Source organism: Bidens hawaiensis, unplaced genomic scaffold (genome assembly GCF_021521415.1).
Source record: "Bidens hawaiensis isolate Kalapana, Puna unplaced genomic scaffold, B.hawaiensis_p1.1 tig00046678_1, whole genome shotgun sequence".
Classification (NCBI taxonomy): Eukaryota; Viridiplantae; Streptophyta; class Magnoliopsida; order Asterales; family Asteraceae; genus Bidens; species Bidens hawaiensis.
The window spans coordinates 457-24425 of NW_027498323.1; the positions used below are offsets into that span (position 1 = coordinate 457).

General features: G+C 36.9%; 1 protein-coding gene across 2 annotated transcripts; it reads right to left on the minus strand.

Annotated features, from left to right (window-relative positions):
* Window positions 1–12284: 12284 nt before the first annotated feature.
* Window positions 12285–21490, minus strand: LOC143596541 (serine/threonine-protein kinase TIO-like). Of its 2 annotated transcripts, none has more exons than XM_077075295.1 (24): window positions 21375–21490; window positions 21080–21202; window positions 20905–20979; window positions 20714–20806; window positions 20532–20606; window positions 20231–20323; window positions 19983–20046; window positions 19814–19898; window positions 19466–19538; window positions 19322–19390; window positions 19143–19223; window positions 18949–19045; window positions 18735–18869; window positions 17978–18098; window positions 17710–17881; window positions 17457–17555; window positions 16820–17350; window positions 14947–16074; window positions 14620–14853; window positions 14398–14541; window positions 13332–13412; window positions 13063–13248; window positions 12728–12975; window positions 12285–12653 (listed from the first exon to the last, which is right to left on the minus strand). In XM_077075295.1, the coding sequence occupies exons 2-23, from the start codon at window positions 21167–21169 to the stop codon at window positions 12730–12732; spliced, it is 3972 nt and encodes a 1323-aa protein (XP_076931410.1). In that variant the 5' UTR covers window positions 21170–21202; window positions 21375–21490; the 3' UTR covers window positions 12285–12653; window positions 12728–12729. The 2 variants fall into 2 exon arrangements, with proteins under 2 accessions (XP_076931410.1, XP_076931409.1); XM_077075294.1 differs by having other exon boundaries at window positions 21080–21189; window positions 21375–21473.
* Window positions 21491–23969: the final 2479 nt, after the last annotated feature.

The following is a 23969-nucleotide window of genomic DNA, read 5'->3' on the forward strand; positions in this document are numbered from 1 at the left end:
TTTCTTGCACGCGCATTGCGCGCAATTCCATCTCTTTGGTTAAAACGAATCGTCAATGCACGTGGTTGGTTGGTGTTGGATCGCGGTGGTGCGGTGCTCGGCGCCAGCGCGCATGTGTGATGGCGCGCTGCTGCTTCATAGCGGTGGCACTCATGCATGGTGGGATGCACCATGGCGGCCAGATGGTTATCCGCGGTGGCGTGTACGCGTGGTGGCGCAATGACCTTACGCGGTGGCGAGGTTCACTTGTCGTAGCGCAAATGAATGTCGACGGAATGTTAATCCGCGACTGTGCGCATGTTTGGTGGCGGATTATTGAACCGTGACGACGCATCGTGATCCGTGGTGACGCGCTGCTGCTTCATGGCGATGTATTGAATCGCGGTGGCGCATGCGTGATGGCGGTACATCGAACCATGGTGGCGCATGCGCGATGGCGCGCGCGTGTGCTTGTTGAATATAAGGTATGCTTACACATTGAAATTTGAACAAGGTTGTAAGGAAATTACTAAGTACCCCTTCATAGTTGTCATATTTCGAGCTATTTTGCGATATTTTGAATATTCTGACACGCGCCTTGGCATTTCGTTATTCCTCTTTTGCGCGACGTTATCGTGCATTTATTATAGGGAATTATGAATGAGTTTTTTAGCCTTTACGTGTCAGTATGTGTTACTCTGCCTATATCCATTATAATCCAATGCGCGGCCCCGACCTGAAACCTCAACCACCATGTTTTGGCATGTGCTTTGCCTTAGTTGTGCTTAGGTATGTTATGGTCCAGCTACGCAATACGTGGGATGGATGCTATGAGTAGTTTGAGCTAAGGCTCATATTATTGGGCTAAGGCCCTGACGTTTTAGAGTAAAAACTCGTCAACACGTCTGAGCTTGAAGCTCGCGCATGTATGTTTTACTTCGTTTTATTTTTAGTTTGATGTCAATATAATGTTGTCATATTGCTCAAATTAATAAAAGGAAGTGTGAAACATGTATGCAAAAATCAAAATCAGGCTTGCACATGCATGGCGGCGGAGTCGTGACTCGCGGGCGCGTATGCATGGCGGGCGCGCTGGACTTTATGAGCTAAGGCTCATATTATTGGGCTAAGGCCCTGACGTTTTAGAGTTAAAACTCGTCAACGCGTCTGAGCTTGAAGCTCGCGCATGTATGTTTTACTTCGTTTTATTTTTAGTTTGATGTCAATATAATGTTGTCATATTGCTCAAATTAATAAAAGGAAGTGTGAAACATGTATGCAAAAATCAAAATCAGGCTTGCACATGCATGGCGGCGGAGTCGTGACTCGCGGGCGCGTATGCATGGCGGGAGCGCTGGACTTTATGAGCTAAGGCTCATATTATTGGGCTAAGGCCCTGACGTTTTAGAGTTAAAACTCGTCAACGCGTCTGAGCTTGAAGCTCGCGCATGTATGTTTTACTTCGTTTTATTTTTAGTTTGATGTCAATATAATGTTGTCATATTGCTCAAATTAATAAAAGGAAGTGTGAAACATGTATGCAAAAATCAAAATCAGGCTTGCACATGCATGGCGGCGGAGTCGTGACTCGCGGGCGCGTATGCATGGCGGGGGCGCGCTGGACTTTATGAGCTAAGGCTCATATTATTGGGCTAAGGCCCTGACGTTTTAGAGTTAAAACTCGTCAACGCGTCTGAGCTTGAAGCTCGCGCATGTATGTTTTACTTCGTTTTATTTTTAGTTTGATGTCAATATAATGTTGTCATATTGCTCAAATTAATAAAAGGAAGTGTGAAACATGTATGCAAAAATCAAAATCAGGCTTGCACATGCATGGCGGCGGAGTCGTGACTCGCGGGCGCGTATGCATGGCGGGCGCGCTGGACTTTATGAGCTAAGGCTCATATTATTGGGCTAAGGCCCTGACGTTTTAGAGTTAAAACTCGTCAACGCGTCTGAGCTTGAAGCTCGCGCATGTATGTTTTACTTCGTTTTATTTTTAGTTTGATGTCAATATAATGTTGTCATATTGCTCAAATTAATAAAAGGAAGTGTGAAACATGTATGCAAAAATCAAAATCAGGCTTGCACATGCATGGCGGCGGAGTCGTGACTCGCGGGCGCGTATGCATGGCGGGCGCGCTGGACTTTATGAGCTAAGGCTCATATTATTGGGCTAAGGCCCTGACGTTTTAGAGTTAAAACTCGTCAACGCGTCTGAGCTTGAAGCTCGCGCATGTATGTTTTACTTCGTTTTATTTTTAGTTTGATGTCAATATAATGTTGTCATATTGCTCAAATTAATAAAAGGAAGTGTGAAACATGTATGCAAAAATCAAAATCAGGCTTGCACATGCATGGCGGCGGAGTCGTGACTCGCGGGCGCGTATGCATGGCGGCGCGCTGGACTTTATGAGCTAAGGCTCATATTATTGGGCTAAGGCCCTGACGTTTTAGAGTTAAAACTCGTCAACGCGTCTGAGCTTGAAGCTCGCGCATGTATGTTTTACTTCGTTTTATTTTTAGTTTGATGTCAATATAATGTTGTCATATTGCTCAAATTAATAAAAGGAAGTGTGAAACATGTATGCAAAAATCAAAATCAGGCTTGCACATGCATGGCGGCGGAGTCGTGACTCGCGGGCGTGCATGCATGGTGGCGAAGCTTGATCCTTGGTAGTGCGCATGCACGGCGGCGGAGTTGTGACTCGCGGGCGCGCATGCATGGCGGAGAGTTGCGTGGGCATGCATGGCGGCGGGTCTTTTGCGCAAAACCCACATGGTGGTTTCCGCGGTGGTTTCCACGGGCGCTCACGCATGTCGGCGGAATGGTGACCCGCTGGCGAGCATGCATGGTGGCAGTCTTCTGCGCAAAACCCACATGGTGGCGGTCTTTTGCGCAAAACCCACATGGTGGTTTCCGCGGAGTGAGAATTCGCGGGCGCGCGTGCATGGCGGCGAAAGTCTCCGTAATCTAGACTGTAATTTTAAACCTAAAATCCAGGTCTGTAATCCAGATCTAGATCTGTAAATCAGATCTAGATAGATCTGAAGCTCGGAGCGAAGAGAATTTAAAACCATCACAGATCCGGAGGCTTGATCATCCGAATCAGGTAGTTCTTTTTTGGATCTACAAATCCTTTTCAGCTTCATTTTTGCACAGATCTGGAAGCCTCTTTTAGATCTATGGATCTTTTTGAGCTTTAATAGAACAAGTCTTGAAGCCTCTTTCTGTAAACTTCCAGATCTGGGTTTTTCTTGGGAGAGATCTGAGAACCGAGACGAAAATCGAAGGGTAGTTCGTTGCCCTCCCACGGATGGCGCCAATGTCGAAACATGAAATGAATCTGACCTGATCCATAACGATGTTTCCACGGATTTCGAGATGAACGAACCACGTCTTGATCTTCTTCTCCGGTTGCTTGAGATCTGCAATGGCCTTTTGGGGGTGTGGATGTGACTGCTAAGAAATCTCAAGGACCTCTTGTTTACAGACACAAAAATGATATGATGGCAGCTCTTACTGAGCATCCTGCTTTAATAAGGAGGTGGAGACCTCCTTATATAGAGAGCCTCATGGCCACCATCATGGTACCCTAATGGGCCTAGCCCAGTTAGGGTTACCTCCACAAAACCCCCTCAGCCCAATAACATTGTATTAGTCCATATAATAAAATAAGCCAAACATAATAAATTTATGGTCGTAAAACCGGGTTTAGTACCATAATCCAACATGCCCATGTAGGGGTATGGTACTAAACCCGGTTTTACGACCCTAAATTTATTATGTTTGGCTTATTTTATTATATGGACTAATACAATGTTATTGGGCTGAGGGGGTTTTGTGGAGGTAACCCTAACTGGGCTAGGCCCATTAGGGTACCATGATGGTGGCCATGAGGCTCTCTATATAAGGAGGTCTCCACCTCCTTATTAAAGCAGGATGCTCAGTAAGAGCTGCCATCATATCATTTTTGTGTCTGTAAACAAGAGATCCTTGAGATTTCTTAGCAGTCACATCCACACCCCCAAAAGGCCATTGCAGATCTCAAGCAACCGGAGAAGAAGATCAAGATGTGGTTCGTTCATCTCGAAATCCGTGGAAACATCGTCATGGATCAGGTCAGATTCATTTCATGTTTCGACAATTTACAAATACAATTATGAAAATTAGTTTTTACACATATCTATGTTTTTTTACACACATGTAAATTTGTTATTACATAATCTTACACATGTGTAAACTTGTGATTTACATATGTAATCAAAAAATTATTTTAAAAATATGATAAAACTACTCTCTAACAGTAATAATATATAAAAGAATTTCAAAATAAATAGTTGGTTATTAAGAGTTCTCAGAGTTCTTAAGTTTTTTGGAGCTCTGTAATGAAACTAACCCTTACTAACTATGGTGTCATTACATGTGATTAATTTGGGTATAATGTGATTGATTTATATGTAAATTAACATATGTATACAAATGTTAAAAAATACACCACCACAAACTTGGTAGCCAGACCGAGAACCATGACCAGTCGCCTAATCAAATAAAGCATTGTTTATGTTTGTTAACCGTTCAGGAACAAGTTCGTTTCCTTAATGAACGAACATGAACAAGAAATTCTGTTTGGTTAGATGTTGTTCACTTGTCCAATAAAAGCTAAACGAAGTTCGGTTCATTAACAACCCTGTGTGTGTGTGTGTGGAAGCAATAGTCACCTGGTCATGATCAATAAGATTTGAGATGGTTAATGTGAGGTTAGCAGTGAAGTCACAATGAGAAAGATTATAAGTCCTTGGAACAATTCTTGTGTACTGATCCTTCTCATCTCCTTTAAATATTACTTCAAGTTTTGAGGCATCAAATGTTGCAGGAGGCCCTAGAAGCTTCACAGCCTAATGATTGCAGCAAAGTTAGGTCTAAATTCAAGAACGAATTGATAAACAAGAAATGAAAACACACACACACAACCTGAAAATTGGACAACTCCCAATATTATTTACATTATATTAGGCTATGTGTATTGGGCAAATTTGGGCGGAAATTGCCCCAACGTCGCCCTCACACAATTATTATATTACTTCAATGTCGCCATTCAACTTGGAAATCTAATATTATTATATTATTATTCGGGCGATTTTGGGTTACAAATCACTACACCCTAACGTGGCGTCATGTGTCAAAAATCGCCCCTCAATGTAGCCTCTTATAATGCGGAACCCAATGGCATCTTAAGGTACATGTTTTGTGAACGTTTTATGTACAATAGCTAATCATGTGGTCAATAGTTTAAGGGAGCAAAATAGTCTTTTATGTACGTACTTTCAATTTTAACCCTTCATCGTTACCCAACTTTTGGTTAGTTTAAAGAATACTAGACTTTTACCCAAATATTAACTTCAATTTTAAACCAACTTACCTCATGACTAATTTTAAACGACATTAATATTTGTTTTTAAAAGAAAATACACCATAAAAACGGGCATTTTGTTTTCTATAATTTGAGAATGGTAGTGTTCTATGTATGTGAGCACTTTTCTAGTTATCAAGGAATATAACTCAAAAAACCTTGATTACACGTCTCTCTTGCTAAATCCTAGCAAGTAAGAACCCTAACTTTGTAAATTAACAACCCCTAATTCTTGTGTTGGGCCAAACAACAACTGAGCCAAGACAAATTGGCAACCAATTTACCACATTATTATTCACCTTTATCTAAAATCATGTCACATTATACTAATAAATTAATAATAATAATTCACCTGATAGACAAGAGGATTATAAGAAGGTCCAGTGGTGTGAGGAAGAAAAACTGAAGACCTTCGTGAAGAAGGATTTAGACTGCAAGTGAGAGATGTTGAGGGATGTCTGTAAGTTGATGATGATGATGATGATGTTAATGAGATATTTGTGATGGCCATTCTTCCATAAACATTGCTTTGTTAACAATGGTTGTTTAATCCTTCGTTGTTCCACAAACTCATCACCACTTCACTTGGTTGGTGATATGATAGAGAGCCTAGTTTCAATCAATATTATTATTATTATTATTATGTGGTGATGAGAATTGTTGTGTTTGAAAATAATAAGACTCTGATTTTGGGTTTCTGAATTTCCATATGCAGATGCTGGGTGGGGTCTACTGAGAATCCATGCAGTGTTGAGGTAACCACTCATTCTCCTATTTGATAGATAATGTCATGACGTGGACACACATGCCTTTTATGTTTTTTTATCATTATTATTTGTATGTTTTAATAATATGTGGTATCGGAATTAAGCATTTAGACGACGTTACACTTTGTAACGTTCTCTCAATCCCAATGGTTTCCTTCATTTCATTTGGGTAAACAGTTTATGGGTTTTTTAACATTATATAAAATTTTCAAATACGAACCACTGTTAGAAATATTATAGATTGAGCAAACTTAATTAACACCCGCAGTTTTATGTAAATAGTCAATGGTGATGTTTCAACTATTATTTCAAACAAAAAATTTGTGATGGCCATTCCAAAAACATGATAATTATGGATCTTAAATAAGCGGTCATGAGTCTTATCAAACTCAGATAGCTTTTAAATCGGATTATAATATCTCATTTATTTGTGAATTCATTTCATCATCAAATACTAATTATATTATTAACTTTCTTACAATAAAAAAAATAAAACCCAAAAAAAAATTATAAATCTTATAAAAGAACAATGTAAAACAACCTCGTAATAATACGAAGAAGGAAATCTAGTTTATACTAAATAAAGTAGTAACATGTTATGTTGTTACTACTAATGAAAAACCAAATAAGAAACAATCTTTTTATTTTGGTTTTATATGGGACACCAACTTTCTCATGTGACCCATTTCAGCCCCTTGACTTCTTGTTTTATATGTTGTATTTAACCATTTTAAATGGGGATTACTTCATAAAATAGTAACCAACTTTGAAAGTTGTTTCATTCAGGTTACTGATAAAAACTTTTGTTCCAATTATGTTATTAAACTTTCATTTTTGTTTCAATCCTAGATATTTTACCTGGATAGCAGGTAATCAAGGTTTTTTTTTATTTTTCAATATTTTTACTTTGCATAATAACTTTTAAAGATTGCAAAAATTAGTAAAAATGCGAAATATAGTTTTAAAATTCTGAAAATTTGCAAAAAAGTTCGGAAAATTGCAATAAATTGCAAAAATTGAAAAATAATCCAAAAATTAAAAATAATAACTTTTAAAGATTGCGAAAATTAGTAAAAATGCGAAATATAGTTTCAAAATTCTAAAAATTTGCAAAAAAAGTTTGAAAAATTGCAATAAATTGCAAAAATTGAAAAGAAAATGCAAAAATTGAAAATAATAACTTTTAAATGTTGCGAAAATTAGTAAAAATGCGAAATATAGTTTTAAAATTCTGAAAATTTGCAAAAAAAGTTCGGAAAATTGCAATAAATTGCAAAAATTGAAAAAAAAATGCATAAATTGAAAAAAAAAAATGCAAAAATGTTTATTTTTTTAGGAAATTGCAATAAATTACAATCCTTTTAATTATATTGTTAATTTAGAGGTGGCAAATGGCTTGGGTTGGGTCGAAACGGGTCATGGGTCGGAACGGGTTAGGGTCGAAACAGGTTAATTAAAAAAATGGTTGTTTTGGTTCGGGTCGGAACGGATTAGGGTCAACAGGTTCGGGTTAGAAAGAGTCAAGGATGGAACGAGTAAAAACGGGTTTCGGGTCAGTTTTTTTTGGACCAACGAATCAGTGCGTTTTCAACACATTACAGCTCATTTTAACAGCAAAAGCTCGTTTAAGCGATTTTTTCAGCTCGTTTAAGCGATTTTTTAGTTCGTTTCAGCACCTAACAGCTCGTTTAGGCGAGTTTTCAGTTCGTTTCAGCACCTAACAAGCTCGTTTAAGCGATTTTTCAGTTCATTTCAAAAAATGGTTGTTTTGGTTCGGGTCGGAACGGATTAGGGTCAACAGGTTCGGGTTAGAACGAGTCAAGGACAGAACGAGTAAAAACAGGTGTCGGGTCAGTTTTTTTTGGACCAACGAATCAGTGCGTTTTCAACACATTACAGCTCATTTTAACAGCAAAAGCTCGTTTAAGCGATTTTCAGCTCGTTTAAGCGATTTTTTTATTTTGTTTCAGCACCTAGCAGCTCGTTTAGGCGAGTTTTCAGTTCGTTTCAGCACCTAACAGCTCGTTTAAGCGATTTTTCAGTTCGTTTCAGCACTTAACAGCTTGTTGCAGCACGTTTTGACTAAAATGGGTTGTTTTGGTTCGGGTCGGAACGGGTTAGGGTGAACAAGTTCGGGTCGGAACGGGTCCGGGTCGGAATGGGTCCAGGTCGGAAAGGTCAAAACGGGTTTCGGATCGGTTTTTTTTTTTTTTTTTTTTTGTTGAACGAGGACAACGGACGTAACGTTTTAGGTTTTTTTTACTTTTTTTGTTTTTTTATATTTTGATTTTTTATTAATTTTTTTGAATTTTTTTTAGGGTTTTTTTAAAAAAAACCTAGATTACCTACTATCCAGGTAAAATATCTAGGATCTGAACAAAAATAAAAGTTCAATAACCTGATTGAAACAAAAGTTTTATCAGTGACCTAATTAGAACAACTTTCAAAGTTGATTAATATTTTATGGAGTAATCTCTTTCAAATGTAAACATGCAGATTGCAGATTACATCATACATTATCCCCTTAATCTTAATATGTTCCTCCTAGGTCTTTAGTTTCAACTTTCAAGCAATGCCCTCATCTCTTCAATTTTAATTCTTGAATAATCAATCGACGATAACCTAGATGTTAGCAGTCATAGTGTGTTTGCATCAGCAATAACCTAGTTACTTCTAACACGTCAATCTCCGGTAGTAACTGAGTTAACGCTGAACGCGTTTATGCTGGGTATTTTTTTTACCGACGAACTTATAGCTGATGTAACTAATAACTATTAATTGTTCTACATGTAAACTAGCGCACCCTTTCTTGAATAGTTAATTCGTTTCAATTTAAACATTGTGATGATTTGATACTTATAAAAGAAAATCTTGGTGTTTAAACACGATGAAATGAACTTCGATTTTCACATGAATTACATTCTTATTTTTGTATAACTTTCTAAACTTATTAAAATTTCTAACCACTAAGCACGAGCTAGATAACTAGTAGTAGAGATGTTCAAAACGGTTTGGGACAAGGAACCGGAACCGGTTCCTAACCGGTTCCTATATTCAAAACCCCCTTTTAAACCGGTTACAGGCTCGAACCGGTTAGGGAACCTAGCGGTTCTCCCACCCTCGGACCCCTAACCTATCTAACCGGTTCTTACCGGTTCCTAAACCGGTTCCTACACTGTAACCGGTTACAGTGTAAAAATTTTTTTTTTTTTTTTCGTTTTTCGATTGCGATTTGGATTCTAAACTACGATTCGTATTTGTATAGCATGAAAAATAAACAAAACAATTAACATAAAATTCATTTTATTTACTTTAAGAAGTTCAAAAAAAAAGGTTACATGTTTTAAAATCTTCAAAAACAAACTAACAAAACATTAAACTTATAAATATAAAGTTGTGACATATTATTTCTAGAAAAGTCTTCTTGTTCGTCGTAATTATTGAGCGGCGACTTCTTCCTCGGAATTACTTGTAGAAATGTCTTCTTGTTCGTCGTGCACTCGAACATCAAGTGGTGTTTCATCTTCGAGAGTGGTTACGTGTTGAATACGATCGATTGAGTCCAAGTGATCCTTTAAGCAAATGCACATCTCCACCGACTCCGAATTTAGTCTTGTTCTTCTCACCGATATTACCCTGCCACTAAGAGAAAAAGCGGATTCCGAAGCTACCGTAGAAGCTTGGACGGTTAGTAAATCACGGGCCATGGTGGCAAGAATCGGAAACTCGGTTTCCTTTACCTTCCACCAAGCCAAAACATCAAAAGTGCCATATTACTCTTCGGATAAACCGGTAGAGTAATCATTTGCACTATACCTTCCTAGTTCGCTTGAAGGGGTGTTACCCCTTTGTTTTTTAGCCATTACGTTGCGAACGGTGTTCATAGGGCTAATCATGGGATCTCGTACTCTAGTAGCACTTGAACTTGATGAAGACCCCCCCGGCATAGGCATGTGTATGTTTGACCCATATTTATTTAAATAAAAGTCATACATAAATTTAAAATTCAAGTTAAAATAATTTTTTGCCTCTGTTGAAAAGTTTAGGTCAATTTCATGCATATCTAAGGCTGAAAAAATTTCGTCTATCACACATTCAACCCCCGTAACATTTAACATTGGGTTTAAAGCGGCGGCGCAAGTAAAAACCGGTGGCAATTCAAGAAAGTATTTTTTTAATTTAAACTTCATTGGTAATATGATGTTTGAAAACATTGGACTTTTATTTTCAAATTCTTTAAGATTGTTAACCATTAAAAATAACTCCGAAAGAACCAAGGGACTTGTCGGATAATACGTTCCCGATAGTTTCGTAGTTGATGTTTTAAAAACTTCAAGAAAAGTCGATAAGTCATTGATAATTTCCCATTTCTCATTTGAAAAGGGGATTGCCAAATCATTCTCGGCAAGACTAGAATGAAACATTTGTAAAGTTTCTCTTTGTTCCAAAGCACTTTGAAACATTGTGCAAGTGGAATTCCATCGATGAGGTACATCCCAATTAGCTCCCAAAGCTTTTCTTCCCGTATCTTTACAAAATTTTCTATAATCCATTTGTCTTTTTTTACTTTTCTTAAAAACTTCATGTAGCATTAGTCTAAAATCGTTTATAACCGATGTAACCTCATCCGAAGCAAGTCCGTCTTGCACGATTAAATTAATGATATGTGCAACACACCTTGAGTGAAAAAATACACCATTGCAAATTGGCGTATATTTTAATTTTAATTTATCAACCGCCAATGTATTATTCGACGCGTTATCAAATGCCATTGAAAATATTTTATTTTCTAGTTTATAAGTTTTTATAACATAATCTAAAATTGCAAACAAATTATCTCCCGTAGGTGGATGCTCAAAGAGTTCGAAAGCAATGGTGCGTTTCATCATTTCCCACGATGACGGGTCTACCCAATGAGCGGTGACACAAAGATAAGATTCGGGTAGACCATGTGGAGCCGACCAAACATCACTAGTTAAGTTTATTCCCGTATTTATAATTTCAAAATATGCAATTAGTACCTCTTTGGCCTTCTGTTTAAGAGTATGACGACTTACGTGAGTGTATTGTGGTTGAAACGTATCTCGAATCATGGCGGTTAAGCGAGGGTTGTCGAAGTGGCTAAACGGCAAAGCTTCTTGAATCACAAACTTCGCCATACGATCTTGAACTCGATCAATTTGGTATGTAAATATTCCGCCTTCACTATCCATTTGCGTTTGTTGCGAATCGACGTTCTTTTTCAACGCCTTGCAATACGGTTTTTCGATGTGTTTCTTCAAATTTGAATTTGAAAGTGGGTTTAAATAAACCCCACAAAACTTGCACCGAGCCTTCAATGAATGGTCACTCAATTCAACCAAATCCCAATTGCACCAAATCTCTTGATTACGATTATGAGGTACAATACGAACGAAACTTGGTTCGGCGTTGGAACCTTGACAAACCGATGATTGTGAGGCAGCCATAACAACAAATATGAATATAGAAGAAGAGAAAACAAGAGATTAGAGAACTCAAAACGTTGTAATAGCGTTTTTTTGTATTTTTTTGCTTTCGGGTTTGCGTTTTGAGTGTTGTGATGAACCCATGACACCAAATACCTATTTATACTAGTAGTGGGGTGCTTGGGGGAGCCAAAAAACGGCTATTTTTGACCCCAACGGTCAAAAAACGGCCAAAAAAACGATTTCCAGCGGCTTAATCGATCCAACGGCTAGAACCGGTTCCTAACCGGTTCCGGTTCGGTTCCGGTTCCTACCCGCCCCCACTCAGAAACGCAAGAACCGGTCACGGATCATCGGGTTGAATCAGATAGGGTCCGGTTCCTACCAAAAACGGGTAGGAACCGGTTCGGTTCCAGTTCGGGTCCACCGGTTCGGTTCCAGGAACCGTTTTTTTTGATCAACTCTAACTAGTAGCTTAAAACTTAAATTTTGCAAGGAATAAAGTTGAGAATAAAATAATTGGCTTATGAACAATGTAACAAAACAACTTGCACTTGTGTATCAAAGATTCTGTATATCACTATATCATGTTTTATTAAACTTTTTTAAGTCAACCTAATCACTAACTTGCACATGTGTATCAAAGATTCTGTAAATGTTAATCTTTTGCAAATCCATTACACTAACTTAAAACATGTTACTAATCTTATTTAACAGATATTCAAATGTATGCACCCCATGTACACCCCTCACCTCAGTTACTGCAAACGTAAGAACTTGACCGCCCAGATGCACGAGGGCGTGCTTTTATAAAACATAGAAACAACCCAGATGCACAATGCTTTTAACCAATAAAATTCAAACAAGGAAATACACAATGGTACATTGTATGCATATTGTAGTACAAAAATGCTTATTTACTCCTAACAACCTTCCCCTCCTTAATCTACAAATTCTTGATCCCATTCAACAGTGTTGAAATATAATTCAAAAAACTAGTAACATTTAACATACAGTGAGTGGTTCAATTGAGTATGCCATGCTCCCTGTGCCACACAAAGGTTAATCAACAAAAGCATTAAAACAAACAAGCAAAGATGTAAAAAAACAAACAAAATACCATCACGGTTGAGCGGTTTTTTTGAGAATGGCAGAAGCATATTCAGCAATCGTTTCGTCTCCCGACTCCCGAAGTTTTCCAAGCACCGGGTACCGATCAGAAGAGCGCAGAAACTGTCTACAGGGCAAGTGTGTGCACATCTTATACAACGCAAAAAGAGCTATTTTTAAAGGTGACTCGGTAATAGCATCTTTCCGGCTTGGGTTGGGGATAATAACAGAACAATCTTCCACTAACTTCAACAAAGCCTGCAAAACCCATGAATATAGTCAACAACCATATTGTAAATTTGTAATACTAATATTAAACTTTTTTTATAATCCATAAGTACAAACCTGCATTGCCCCTTTAGAAACCATATCTTGACAAAGTTTGTTGGAATTTCTAACAAGATTGCTAAGAGCACCAGATGCATTTGCTTTTGTTTTGTCTTCTTCAGAAAGTAGCAAGTTTGCTAGTTGAGGGATGCATCTTCTCAGCTCTTCATAAAAGAAGTCGTTGTGATATGCTGCGTTACCGATCTGTTTAATGAACAGAAGTCAGGCAGGTGATGATTCAGCATAAACATGCATATTGTAGTTAAAAAGATAAAATGGTGTCTCACCGCAAAACAAGCAAATTTACGGGTGCGCTTGTCCCCATCAGAGCAGCGATCAACCAACAGACTGACAATATTATGCTTTGCCTATAAGACAATGAAGAAAAGTGATGATTCTGGTCGGCAGTTGCTAATTCTAGACCCGTCTTGTAATTAGAGCCACATAAAAAGCTCACAGCTCGCTCAAAATCTACTCGTTTGTAAACAAGCCCGAGCGTTGGCTTGGCTTGCTCGGTAGTTGGCTTGTTTAGAATAAAACCCAAATTAATGTGCATGCACGCACGCACGCACACACACACACATATGACATGACAAATTTAATGAAAAAATAAAATATATTGAAAACTTTTTTAATATTGAAAATTCTCATCTGGCTCGTTTAAAAGTAATGCCCAAATTTTAATACATATAAATTATGAATTATGTAGTTTATAAATATTGCACTATGTGTATGTTACAAATTAGTTTTAGCTTATATATGGAGAGTGGGGGCGGGAAGTCATCAGAAAACTTAAAAATACTAGAAAACTTCGGAAAAACCACTTACAAAAAAAATATTCTTAGATCTCATTAATCTTTACCAAAAAAAACACAAAAAGCTATATTTAGTTCGGGATATACATTTATGTCACATTGTCGTACCCCGGCCCTCGTATGAGACACATATATGAAATTTCATGAACTACAAATTTTTTACAATACTAACATTATAATTAAAATTATTGGAAAAAATGAATGGTTTATAGTACTTTTCTGGGTTATCTCATAATGGTTTTCTTTTAAACCCTCTTATATAAAGGAGGAATCATGAGAATTTTTTTAAAATCTAATATATATGTGTGTGTATGTGTGTGTGCGCTCGTGAAATATAAAAAGTTTTAAAAAATTTTAAAACATACGACCCAGTTCAACGAGCCGAGCTCAACTTTACAGCTCATTAAAAACGAGCTGAGCCGGCTCGGCTTGTAAACGAGCCGGAACCAAACTCATCCTGGCTCGAATCGGCTTGTTTAGAGCCAGCATGTAATTGTAGTAGATATATTTATGTAAGCAAATGGTGGTTGATACATACCAGCAAGCCATAAAAGTAGGAGTTATGCCGGCACATGTTTCCTAGGGCACTGCAAGCCTTGGCCCGTATATTGGGATCTTCATGAGAAAGGAACCCTTTCAGTTGTTCTAAGATGTCTGCTCCCTTTATGTGCTCATAAAAATCCTACACAAAAACATTTTTATAAAAAGTATTAACAATCATTTACCAAAAATGTTCACATAACTAGTAAACAACTCTAACCTTATGCATACGAGCTACATCCGAAACTATCATTAAAACATCCAGTTTAACTTCTCTTGGTGAAGAATTATCAAGTAACCGCCTCATCATATTCGGACTCAACAAACCATTGCGAAGAAGTTGCACAACCAGTGGCCCGTGACCAGTCATTTTTGCTACAAATGCAACAGGTCTTGCAGTATCCTTTAACTCCACATGTTTCAAGCACTGAATTATATGAGCTGGAATCCCTACCTGCAGAGTCAAAACACAAAAGCAAAATAAGTTGAAATTTGAAAACCACTATATAATTGAAATAAGTTCCAGAAATATTAAGATAATATTGACCTCTAAAAGAACTTGAATATACTTCTTCATGCTTGCTTCTATTGATTTAACCAGCTCTTTATCATCAGCACAAGCTTTAGCACCAGGAGACCCCATGTTTAATAGAAAACCACTGTTAACCGAAGCAGCAGTCGCAATACCAGGAGCAGCAGATGGAGAATTTGTTGCATTTTGTACGGCCACAAACGGAAATGCAAGAAGATTAATAACAGAATTAACTGTATCTCTAATTCCATTTTTGCCCCCACCAGGTCCACCCCAGCATCTAATTAGCTTAAGATGCACATCTGATATCAAATCAGACACAAGTTTCACATGCTCCTGTTTAAGCAGCACCTGACGAAAAGTAGAACTGCCACCTGGAAGACACTGGCAAAGTGAAGAAACAGTCCATACAACCCCAACAGGTGAGAGTCCAATTTGATTTTGATCTGAATTATTGTTTCTCAACAAATCAATAAGAGTTTGTGGAATCCCACTAGCACATAATTGTTGGATTGCTAAAGCCCCACCAAACATTAATCTGGAATCCAGCAAACCGACACAGCCGTCTCGAAACCCATGCCAATACGAGAGCTTGTTTCCATTATTATTATCTGTTAAAACCTTTAAATAACCACAAAGTGTGGCGCTTCGTGGAATCAAAGGCACTGCAATTTCAGATATTGATGTTTCAACAGAAGAGTTGCTTTCAAGTGACAAAATAGAAGCGAGCGCCAGCATGGCAGACATGGAATGAGGTTGAAGGGAGTTTTGTATTCTGTCACATAAAGAATAATGATGCGCGAGGTCAGAGAGGCGAGAGTGTTGTTTTTTGGTTGATGATGTCAGCATGAAAACTGCAGAGTTTCTTCCGGTTGACTTTAGAGATTGTGCAACTGCAGTAAGTAGAAGGCATGAATGGCACACTAAAGCAGATGGATTGGATATTTTGGTTTTTAGATTGTTTGTTTCGCCTGTTTGTGAAGGTCTGTCAATGGAAGCACAAAGAGATAATATTGAAAATATCTCTGAAATGATTGTATTATCTCCGCCTCCACTAACAACTGTTGTAACAGGTAAAGAACTAGGAAGACCACATAATACACCACTAACTGAGCTGTTGTGCAGACAACACCTTAAAATGATCTGAAATTTAAAAATAAAAACAATTACATGATTACATCACTCTTCAAGTAATGGGAGATTGAGTAAAGTTGTGTCTCTAACAGGTCAAAAGGGTTTGTGCCTGTGTGTAGGCCTGTAAGTGAACCGGGCGTTCAGTGAACTGTTCATGAACCGTTTGGCAGGAAGTTTGTTTATGTTCGTCCATTTAATAAACGGATGAGCATGAAGACAACTTTTTGTTTATTTAATTAAATGGACAACCATGAACACATGTCCTGTCCGCTGACTTACTTTCGTTTGTCTGTTTGTTTATGTGCGTTAATTTGCATTTGTTTAAATCTGTTTACTTATGTCCGTTGATATATATAATTCATTTCAAATTTATTTCTTACTACTATTAATTTAAAATCAACTTGATTTTCATATATAACACCTTTATTGTATATTCGTTGAAGTTGTAAACATTAGATTAAATGGCCATGCTATTTTAGACTTTACTTTGGGAATAGTTTTAGATAAGTTTATGTTTGTTGTGTTCATGAACCGTTCATTTAGAATGTAAACGAACATGAACACATTCATTTTCTTAACGAATGAACATGAACAAGAAAATCTGTTCATTTAAGGGTTATTTTCCATCCGTTTGTTTGGTTAAAGTTAAAACAACTGAATACAAACGAGCCCCGTTCGTGTTTGTTCAGTTTGTTTACATGCCTCGGTGTGTGTGTGTGTGTGTACTCTGTAAATAAAATAAGAAAGTAATCACCTGAATAGCAGAAGACCATGCAGCCTCTAAGCGTTGACGAAGACAGTAATAAAACGCAACTTGTAAAGCTTTGGATCTGAGAAATCCTCGAGTAACCCCGTCAACTATTTTTTCAGATTCTATACCAATCAGTGGTTCAGAATCATCTCCATTAATATTAAGCCGATCCAACGAGGGGGAATGCATTGAGCTTAATGGAAAGACATGTGCATTTTCCTTTGTAGATAGAATCTCAAATGCATCTATCAGTGACCAAATAGCCCTACTTGCTTCACAAGCGAGGCGTAACAAATTTGATGAGCCAGACATTAGGCTTGTGCCACAAGCCACCAAGTGTGAAAGCAAAATGTCTGATACTCCTGATGATTTCGCATGATCTAATATCTCTTTAAGACCATTGATTGCCATGTCAACACGGTTGGATCCCAAAGATGCTTTCAGGCCTTGTGCTGCTCGAGATACTATAACAGTAATGCAGGCAATGGATTCACTTAGAAGTCTTCCGGATGCATCTTCTGTAGAACTAGAAACCTATATACAGAAGTTTGAGAAATTTAAATAAATCTTAGAAATTATACAAAGAACACACACACACACATATATATATATATATTCAGTCCCCAGTTGAGAGTATGACCTCTGTATGAAGCTCCACCATAGCAACCCAATGCTTGATGTATGAATCTCCCAATCCACCTCCACAGTTATCTAATAACTTCTTTATAACTGAGAAACACTGCACATAAGATGTAAATGACAAACATCTTAATAACAAAGTGAAGACATTTTGAAAATTCAACATATGAAGACATGAATAGTTGCTTATTAACAAATAGCATATAAGTTCCCAAATTGATAATTTTGCAAGTCTTAACAAATAGCAAACATACCTTTACCAGTAAGTCATTATAATCTGACTTTTTTAGGCGAAGTATATTAGCAGTAAAGCCTATAAGTTCCCAAAATATTTCATCAAGAATCCCTGGAGAATTGATGGCACAAGCCGCAACTAAGTTTAAAAGAATTTTCAAGGACTGGTTTGCAGAAAGAATATCTTGATCCCTGGACATTTTGTTGGTCATAAAACCTCGTAAGATAACAGCTAGCGTGAAGAAAACAAATGAGTAATGGTATCATGGTATGTTAAATCTTTTTTACCTGCACTGCCTATTTTTAAGAGGCAACAAGATAACTGATAGTGCTTCATTATCTTGGCCAATTAACTTGGCACCTTTAGCATTGCGAGAATTACTTTCCAATTTGTCCAGTAGCTGGCAACCTGATAAAAAATCAGAACCAATCATGCATCTTTACCTTAATATTTATATAAACATATCGAAAATAACTGTTTTGAACTAATTATGTTCTTTGTTACTAGAAGATAAGAATAACTTAGTAAGACGCAAATGTGTCCAGTTTCAGGTCCCTTCTGCGGTTTCCTTGAAACCAAATCGTAAAAATTAATCCAATTATATGTTAAACATCACAACAAGTGTGCTCTGAAAGTTGTGAGCAATAAATCATATTTAATATTATGCAATCCTGGAGCATGAACTTCACTTAACTTTCAAATATCATCAACAAGTGGTGTGATATGTGCCAATAGTTGAGGGTCAGCTTGTACTAAGATGTAAACAAGTTGGTTGTTAGGTACAGTCTGTACTTAAGCGGTATTAACGTAAACAGGTTGGTTGTTAGGTACGGTCTGTACTTAAGCGGTATTAACAATCAATAATGATATTGCTTAGTTGTTGACTGAATTCTTAGTTTCTCTCTCTACTGTCTCTATCCCTATTCGGCGTATCATTGTAAAGCCCAAACAGGCAAGTACATAATAAAGTTAACATATCAAAAAAGTGAAGTTTATGTTTTGAACTTGCAATTCATAAAAACAATCTAGAGTTGAGTTATTTACCTGATGGTACATTGTCATTTTCTGTTACCCTCTGAGACTCTGGTTGTGGTGACGAACAGTCAATAGTTGAGTGTTGACCGTGCCGGCCCAAATCAATAGTATTTTCATCCATAGCGGTAAGAGGTCGGCTTTTACCTGCATTAATGTCTCTTAATTTAGTTACACTTATCCAAGGTCAGTTAGATAATTTAGTTATTTTTCAGTTAAGGTATACCTTCAGGACTTGCAGAGATCAGACCAGTTGTCTGTACATGTTGTTCCCCTTTTGAAGCATCGCTTCCTCTAGAAGCAGCAGTGTTGGCACGAAGCTCCTTGTAATCAATTAACATACTCAAGATGTCATTATTATGTGATTAGGCCCAAAAACCCAACTTAAAAATGAGTAACATAAGATAAGTAGTTAAGTACCCTAGCCTCAACATCTTCAAGATTTTCTGCAACGAATGGATGATGAAGAAGCTTGGGCCATGTCAGCCTGCTATGAGGATCCTGCTCTCATGATTATAAATGTTGCAGGTTGATCATAATTAAACAAACATGCATACAAATTACATAATTCAAGTAACTACAGAGATTTATGCTTGTACCTTATTAAGCAACCCTCTAAGAAAGCTTTTGAAGTTTGCACTCATGGTTTCTGGGTACTTCACTGGATCCTGGAAGTAGCATAAGAATGACTTGAATATCATAGAACTTTGCTTTAAGGTTAAATTTGGTTTAAAGGGTAATACCTTGATGATATGTCGGATAAGTGCATATACCGAATTAGTGTAAAAAGGAGGTTGGCCAACAAACAATTCATATCTGAAAACATATCAAACTAAAGAACTGAATCCAGATCAACTTACGCCTTAGACACCAAAAATCAATACATTTAGTCTACTAACCACACATTTAAGCTTTATCAAATAAAAAACACAAGTCAAAACTTTGTTATTGTTACAAGTTAAAGCTTTGATGTGGGTATATCCCAGTATAGTTTTCAAAAAAGAAAAATAAAGATGATCATAGAAAAACAGCATAAAGCTAAGATTTCCTTTCAGAAGAAATTTACATAGTTTTAGAAAAAGATAACTTACAGAATCACACCAAGGGACCACAGATCAACCGTGTGGTTGTACGGTTGTTCGCGTACAAGTTCTGGGGCCATGTACAATGGTGTACCTGAAAGAAAAAGAATGCATGAATAATTATTTAATTAATAAACTAAATATGATTATAAAAATAACGTAATAAAGCTAATTGTACCTTTTATAGAACGTAAAACAACTGTATTATTTGACATAGCACGTGCAAACCCAAAATCGCATAGCTGTTTCATAAGAGAAAAAGAAATGGTTATGGTTAATTACTTTAGAAAAATATGTAAATGTTAGATAAAGAAGCTGACTTCTACTGACAAGCAATCAGAAACATATGTGTACATATATAAATAACTAAAATGCCACATATAGTGTGTGTTATTAAACAAAGTCGTTTCTGAATTTAGAACCAACCTTAACAATACCCCCTGCACAAATCAAAATGTTTTGTGGCTTCATGTCCCGATGAATTATACGATTGGAATGCAAGTAGTGCAAAGCTCTCACCTGAGTATTTTCAGAAAGCATAAACATGTTAAAAGATGTTGATACCATACATATTTTATAAATAAATATAGCAACATAAAACTGTATGCATTAATGAATGTGTAATAAAAAAAATTAATTCAAACACTTAAAGTCCATTCTGTAAAGAGAGTGTACAGTTACAGTGCAAAGGCATTGTGAAAAAATAATAGGTAGGTTGGTAAAGTACCAACTGCTTTGTAATCTTTTGCACCTCATCTTCAGGGAGGCACTTGTCATCTTCAAGAATTTCAAACAATTCGCCCTGTATCAAAATGCATCCAATCAATATCGATAGAAAGTTAAATCTTACAACACTGCATAATAAACAATTGAAAGAAGGGTTGTGAGAAAAAGGACAAAGCTAGTTACTTGAGCAAACTCAGTAACAACACAGAACTCCTGTGGACTCTCAAATGAATCTAACATCTGAATCACATTTTCATGTTTAAGCTTCCTCAAGATCTGCAAAAAGTAGCCGTCGAACGAATTACATCTCAATACATAAATGAAACAAACTAAATAAATAATAAATATATATATTTATAAAGTAACATTAATACCTCAATTTCTTGTCTCAGATTGTGAATATCCTTTTCACTTTTACCATGCTTCATAATAAACTTCATTGCAACAGTCTATTACAAAGATACAATCAAATAAACACTAGTACGACTACTACCGGATTAATAATAACAAAACAAATAAAAAGAAATATTAATCCGAAGCTGCGTATACCTGACCAGTGAACTTCCTTCTTCCTTTGTACACTTTACCGAAGGATCCTTCGCCTACGAGCTCTATCACATGATAGTTTTCAACTCCCATAGCTAGATCTTTCAATTCAACTGTCAACAGCAACTATAAACAGCATTAACTAACAATCGAATTAGGGTTAGGGTTTCAAAATCAATTGAAGATCCAGAACGTTAAATGAGGATGCTGAATCTGAAGTAATAACTGAAAGCTAATGACCAAATTTAGGGTTAGGGTTTGAAATTTTAGCAGAAGGGAGGTGTAGAAGAGAACGTACGACGAGGATGTTGAAAGTGAAGCTTAATTTGAATAATAATCTACAGTCAGTGCAGTGCAGTGCAGATGACGATCAAACGGCTAGAAAGTGCTTGCTGTGGTGGATTTGAAATGGTATGTTTTCCCGCTTGTAGAAAGTAGTTGAGAAATTCAAAGTCAAATCTAAATTGTGGTTTAAATTGGAGAAAGTGACTGGTTCGGTTTTTGTTATTTTAATTTCACTTTCTTTTTAACTGCGACTTTTTAGAGGAGGAACTAATAAGTGATGGTAATTAAATAATCAAACACAATAATTACAAAGTCAAACATTTTCATTTAGATAAATCTAAATTCATACACTTTATTCCTGTCTAGATCAATCTAAATTCATACGCTTTGACTTATGCATTATTCACAAATAGCCTAACACATTAATATCGCATAGAATGTTATTATTCCTAATGGGCTCGTTTTCAAACATCAACTTGTTCTTAGTACTCCAAATATACCAACAAGCCACCATAATTATTGATAGCATCATTTCTCTCTTATACTCCATTTTCATAACATGTTTGAAGAAGTTGAAAATGTCTTGAAATGAGGAAACATGCATCAAGGGAATACTGAACCACGTACAAACGCTATTCCACACCACTTAATCAACATAACAATTAGTATACAAATGATAAATCGACTCTACCAACTCCTTACAACATATGCACACACTCGGGCCCAAAAGAACCTTCCTTTTGATCAAATTAGTGCTCGTTGGAAGGGGATTAAGTAAAGCCACTACATTAACCTTTATGGGGACCCAATTATACCAATCTAAAATACAATCGCTTTTGAGAGAAACTACCCTACATAGCAACTTCTTCATCGATGTGTCGAAAACAACCCAAAGCATTATGCCTCGTATTCATTTGTCTCCGTCCCCACTTAATCTGAGATAATAAAGTCTTTCGAGTAATTCCATCAACTCACACACCTAGGGTTGTAAGCGAACCGGACGTTCAGCGAACGTCTGGTCCTCCGTTCGGCAAGAAGTCTGTTTATGTTCGTCCGTTTAATAAACGAACTGGACATGGGCAAAAAAAATTGTTCGGTAAGCTTAACGGGCGAACACGGACAAGGTCCAAGTTCGTTCGATAGTGTTCATGAACGTCTGGTAATGTTCATCCAATTACGTCCGGTAATGTCCGTCCAATAACGTCCCTTGTCACACCCCACTTTAGGGCCTAGGCGTGTGACTACAAGTTGGTACCTGTTTTGAAAATAAATCAGAGTTGCGGGTTTTTATTTCAGCGGAAGTCTTTAATATAATATTATTACATTTGAAAACTTATTAAAAAGTCGGATTTAAATACCCGTCCATTGTTTACAATACATTTCTTTAGAAAACATAACTCTTTGTAATATTTTAAAATAAAATATCTGAGCCATCAGATAGCATCTAATGACTATAACTCCAATCTTCTATTCCTTCTTGCTTGTATGTTCTAACCTTTCTTGTTTCCCTGTAACATGGGTGGGAAAATACGTCAGCACAAAGCTGGTGCATAACGCTGACTCTAAAATCTCTTTTCAATACCTTTGTGAAACCAACAATAATACCTTTGTGACTACTCATTAGGCACACAACTAAATTGGGATCAAATTACCCTAAGTACCATGTACAAATAATTATATACACAATATCATTTCTCAGAACAATCACGTAGACCTTCAGAGGCATGTTGATGATATGCATGGCCTCGGGGAAATGTCGAGTCACCATGTATGTTTGGATCCAGACACATGTATACTCTTAATCAGAGTGTCCGTTTCTTATTATTGTACACAAAGTTTTTAAGGATTCGTAAATCCTATGCAAACATTCTGACTCATTATAAAAGGTTTGGGGCGTATTCACCTTGTCTGTTTATAATCAGTTTCTGATACTGATTCCTGTTTTCTTATTCTTGTCTTCTTGTTTTGTTACCTCGGACCTACAGTACGAGAATAACTTTTTGTATAAATAACTAGATCAACGATCTAGCTTTAGACCTTTAGTCTATTTCGTATAGCTTTAACCTTGATAAAAAGCATTTATTTTTATAAAACATTTGGACCTTTAGTCCTCTTGTTTATTCACCATTTATATGCTACGTTTCTTCTTCAGGAAGAAACGTCTATACTGAGTTTCTTCTTCAAGAAGAAACTATAACCTCTTGTATTATATTTCCTAGTCAATAAGAAATATTTATTTTGACTATAACATTTGCTTAAGAAAAGTTATATTATTCGTAATCAAGGTTCGGGCTATACCCTTAACTATGGTCTAAGCCATTTATAATAATAAAATAATAACTTAGGCAGAACCCCTTACCTCGCACGGGTATTCGGAGTTAGATATTCCTAAGTTTATACGGGCAGCACTTCTACTTTATATGCACGTTTCTCGAGGCGTTCTTGATCCACCTTCCTTGGCACGCAAATCAAGGTGATGTTCACGTGTCGCCGGTTCGTGCACGTACTTCGAGAAAAACACCGGGTATTTTAGCACGGATTACGAGGTTCGGCACGCCAAATGATACTCAGCACACAAAATGGTGTAGAGAGAGAGTAATTTCTAGAG

Excerpts from the sequence above, each read along its gene's own strand:
- LOC143596541 (XM_077075295.1), bottom strand. The coding sequence starts at position 21,169 with ATGGGAGTTGAAAACTATCATGTGATAGAGCTCGTAGGCGAAGGATCC. Across the intron at positions 20,980-21,079 it reads GAAGGAAGTTCACTGGTCAG|ACTGTTGCAATGAAGTTTAT; the intron begins GTATACGCAGCT and ends TCTTTGTAATAG. Across the intron at positions 18,099-18,734 it reads AAATGACAATGTACCATCAG|GTTGCCAGCTACTGGACAAA; the intron begins GTAAATAACTCA and ends ATTTTTTATCAG.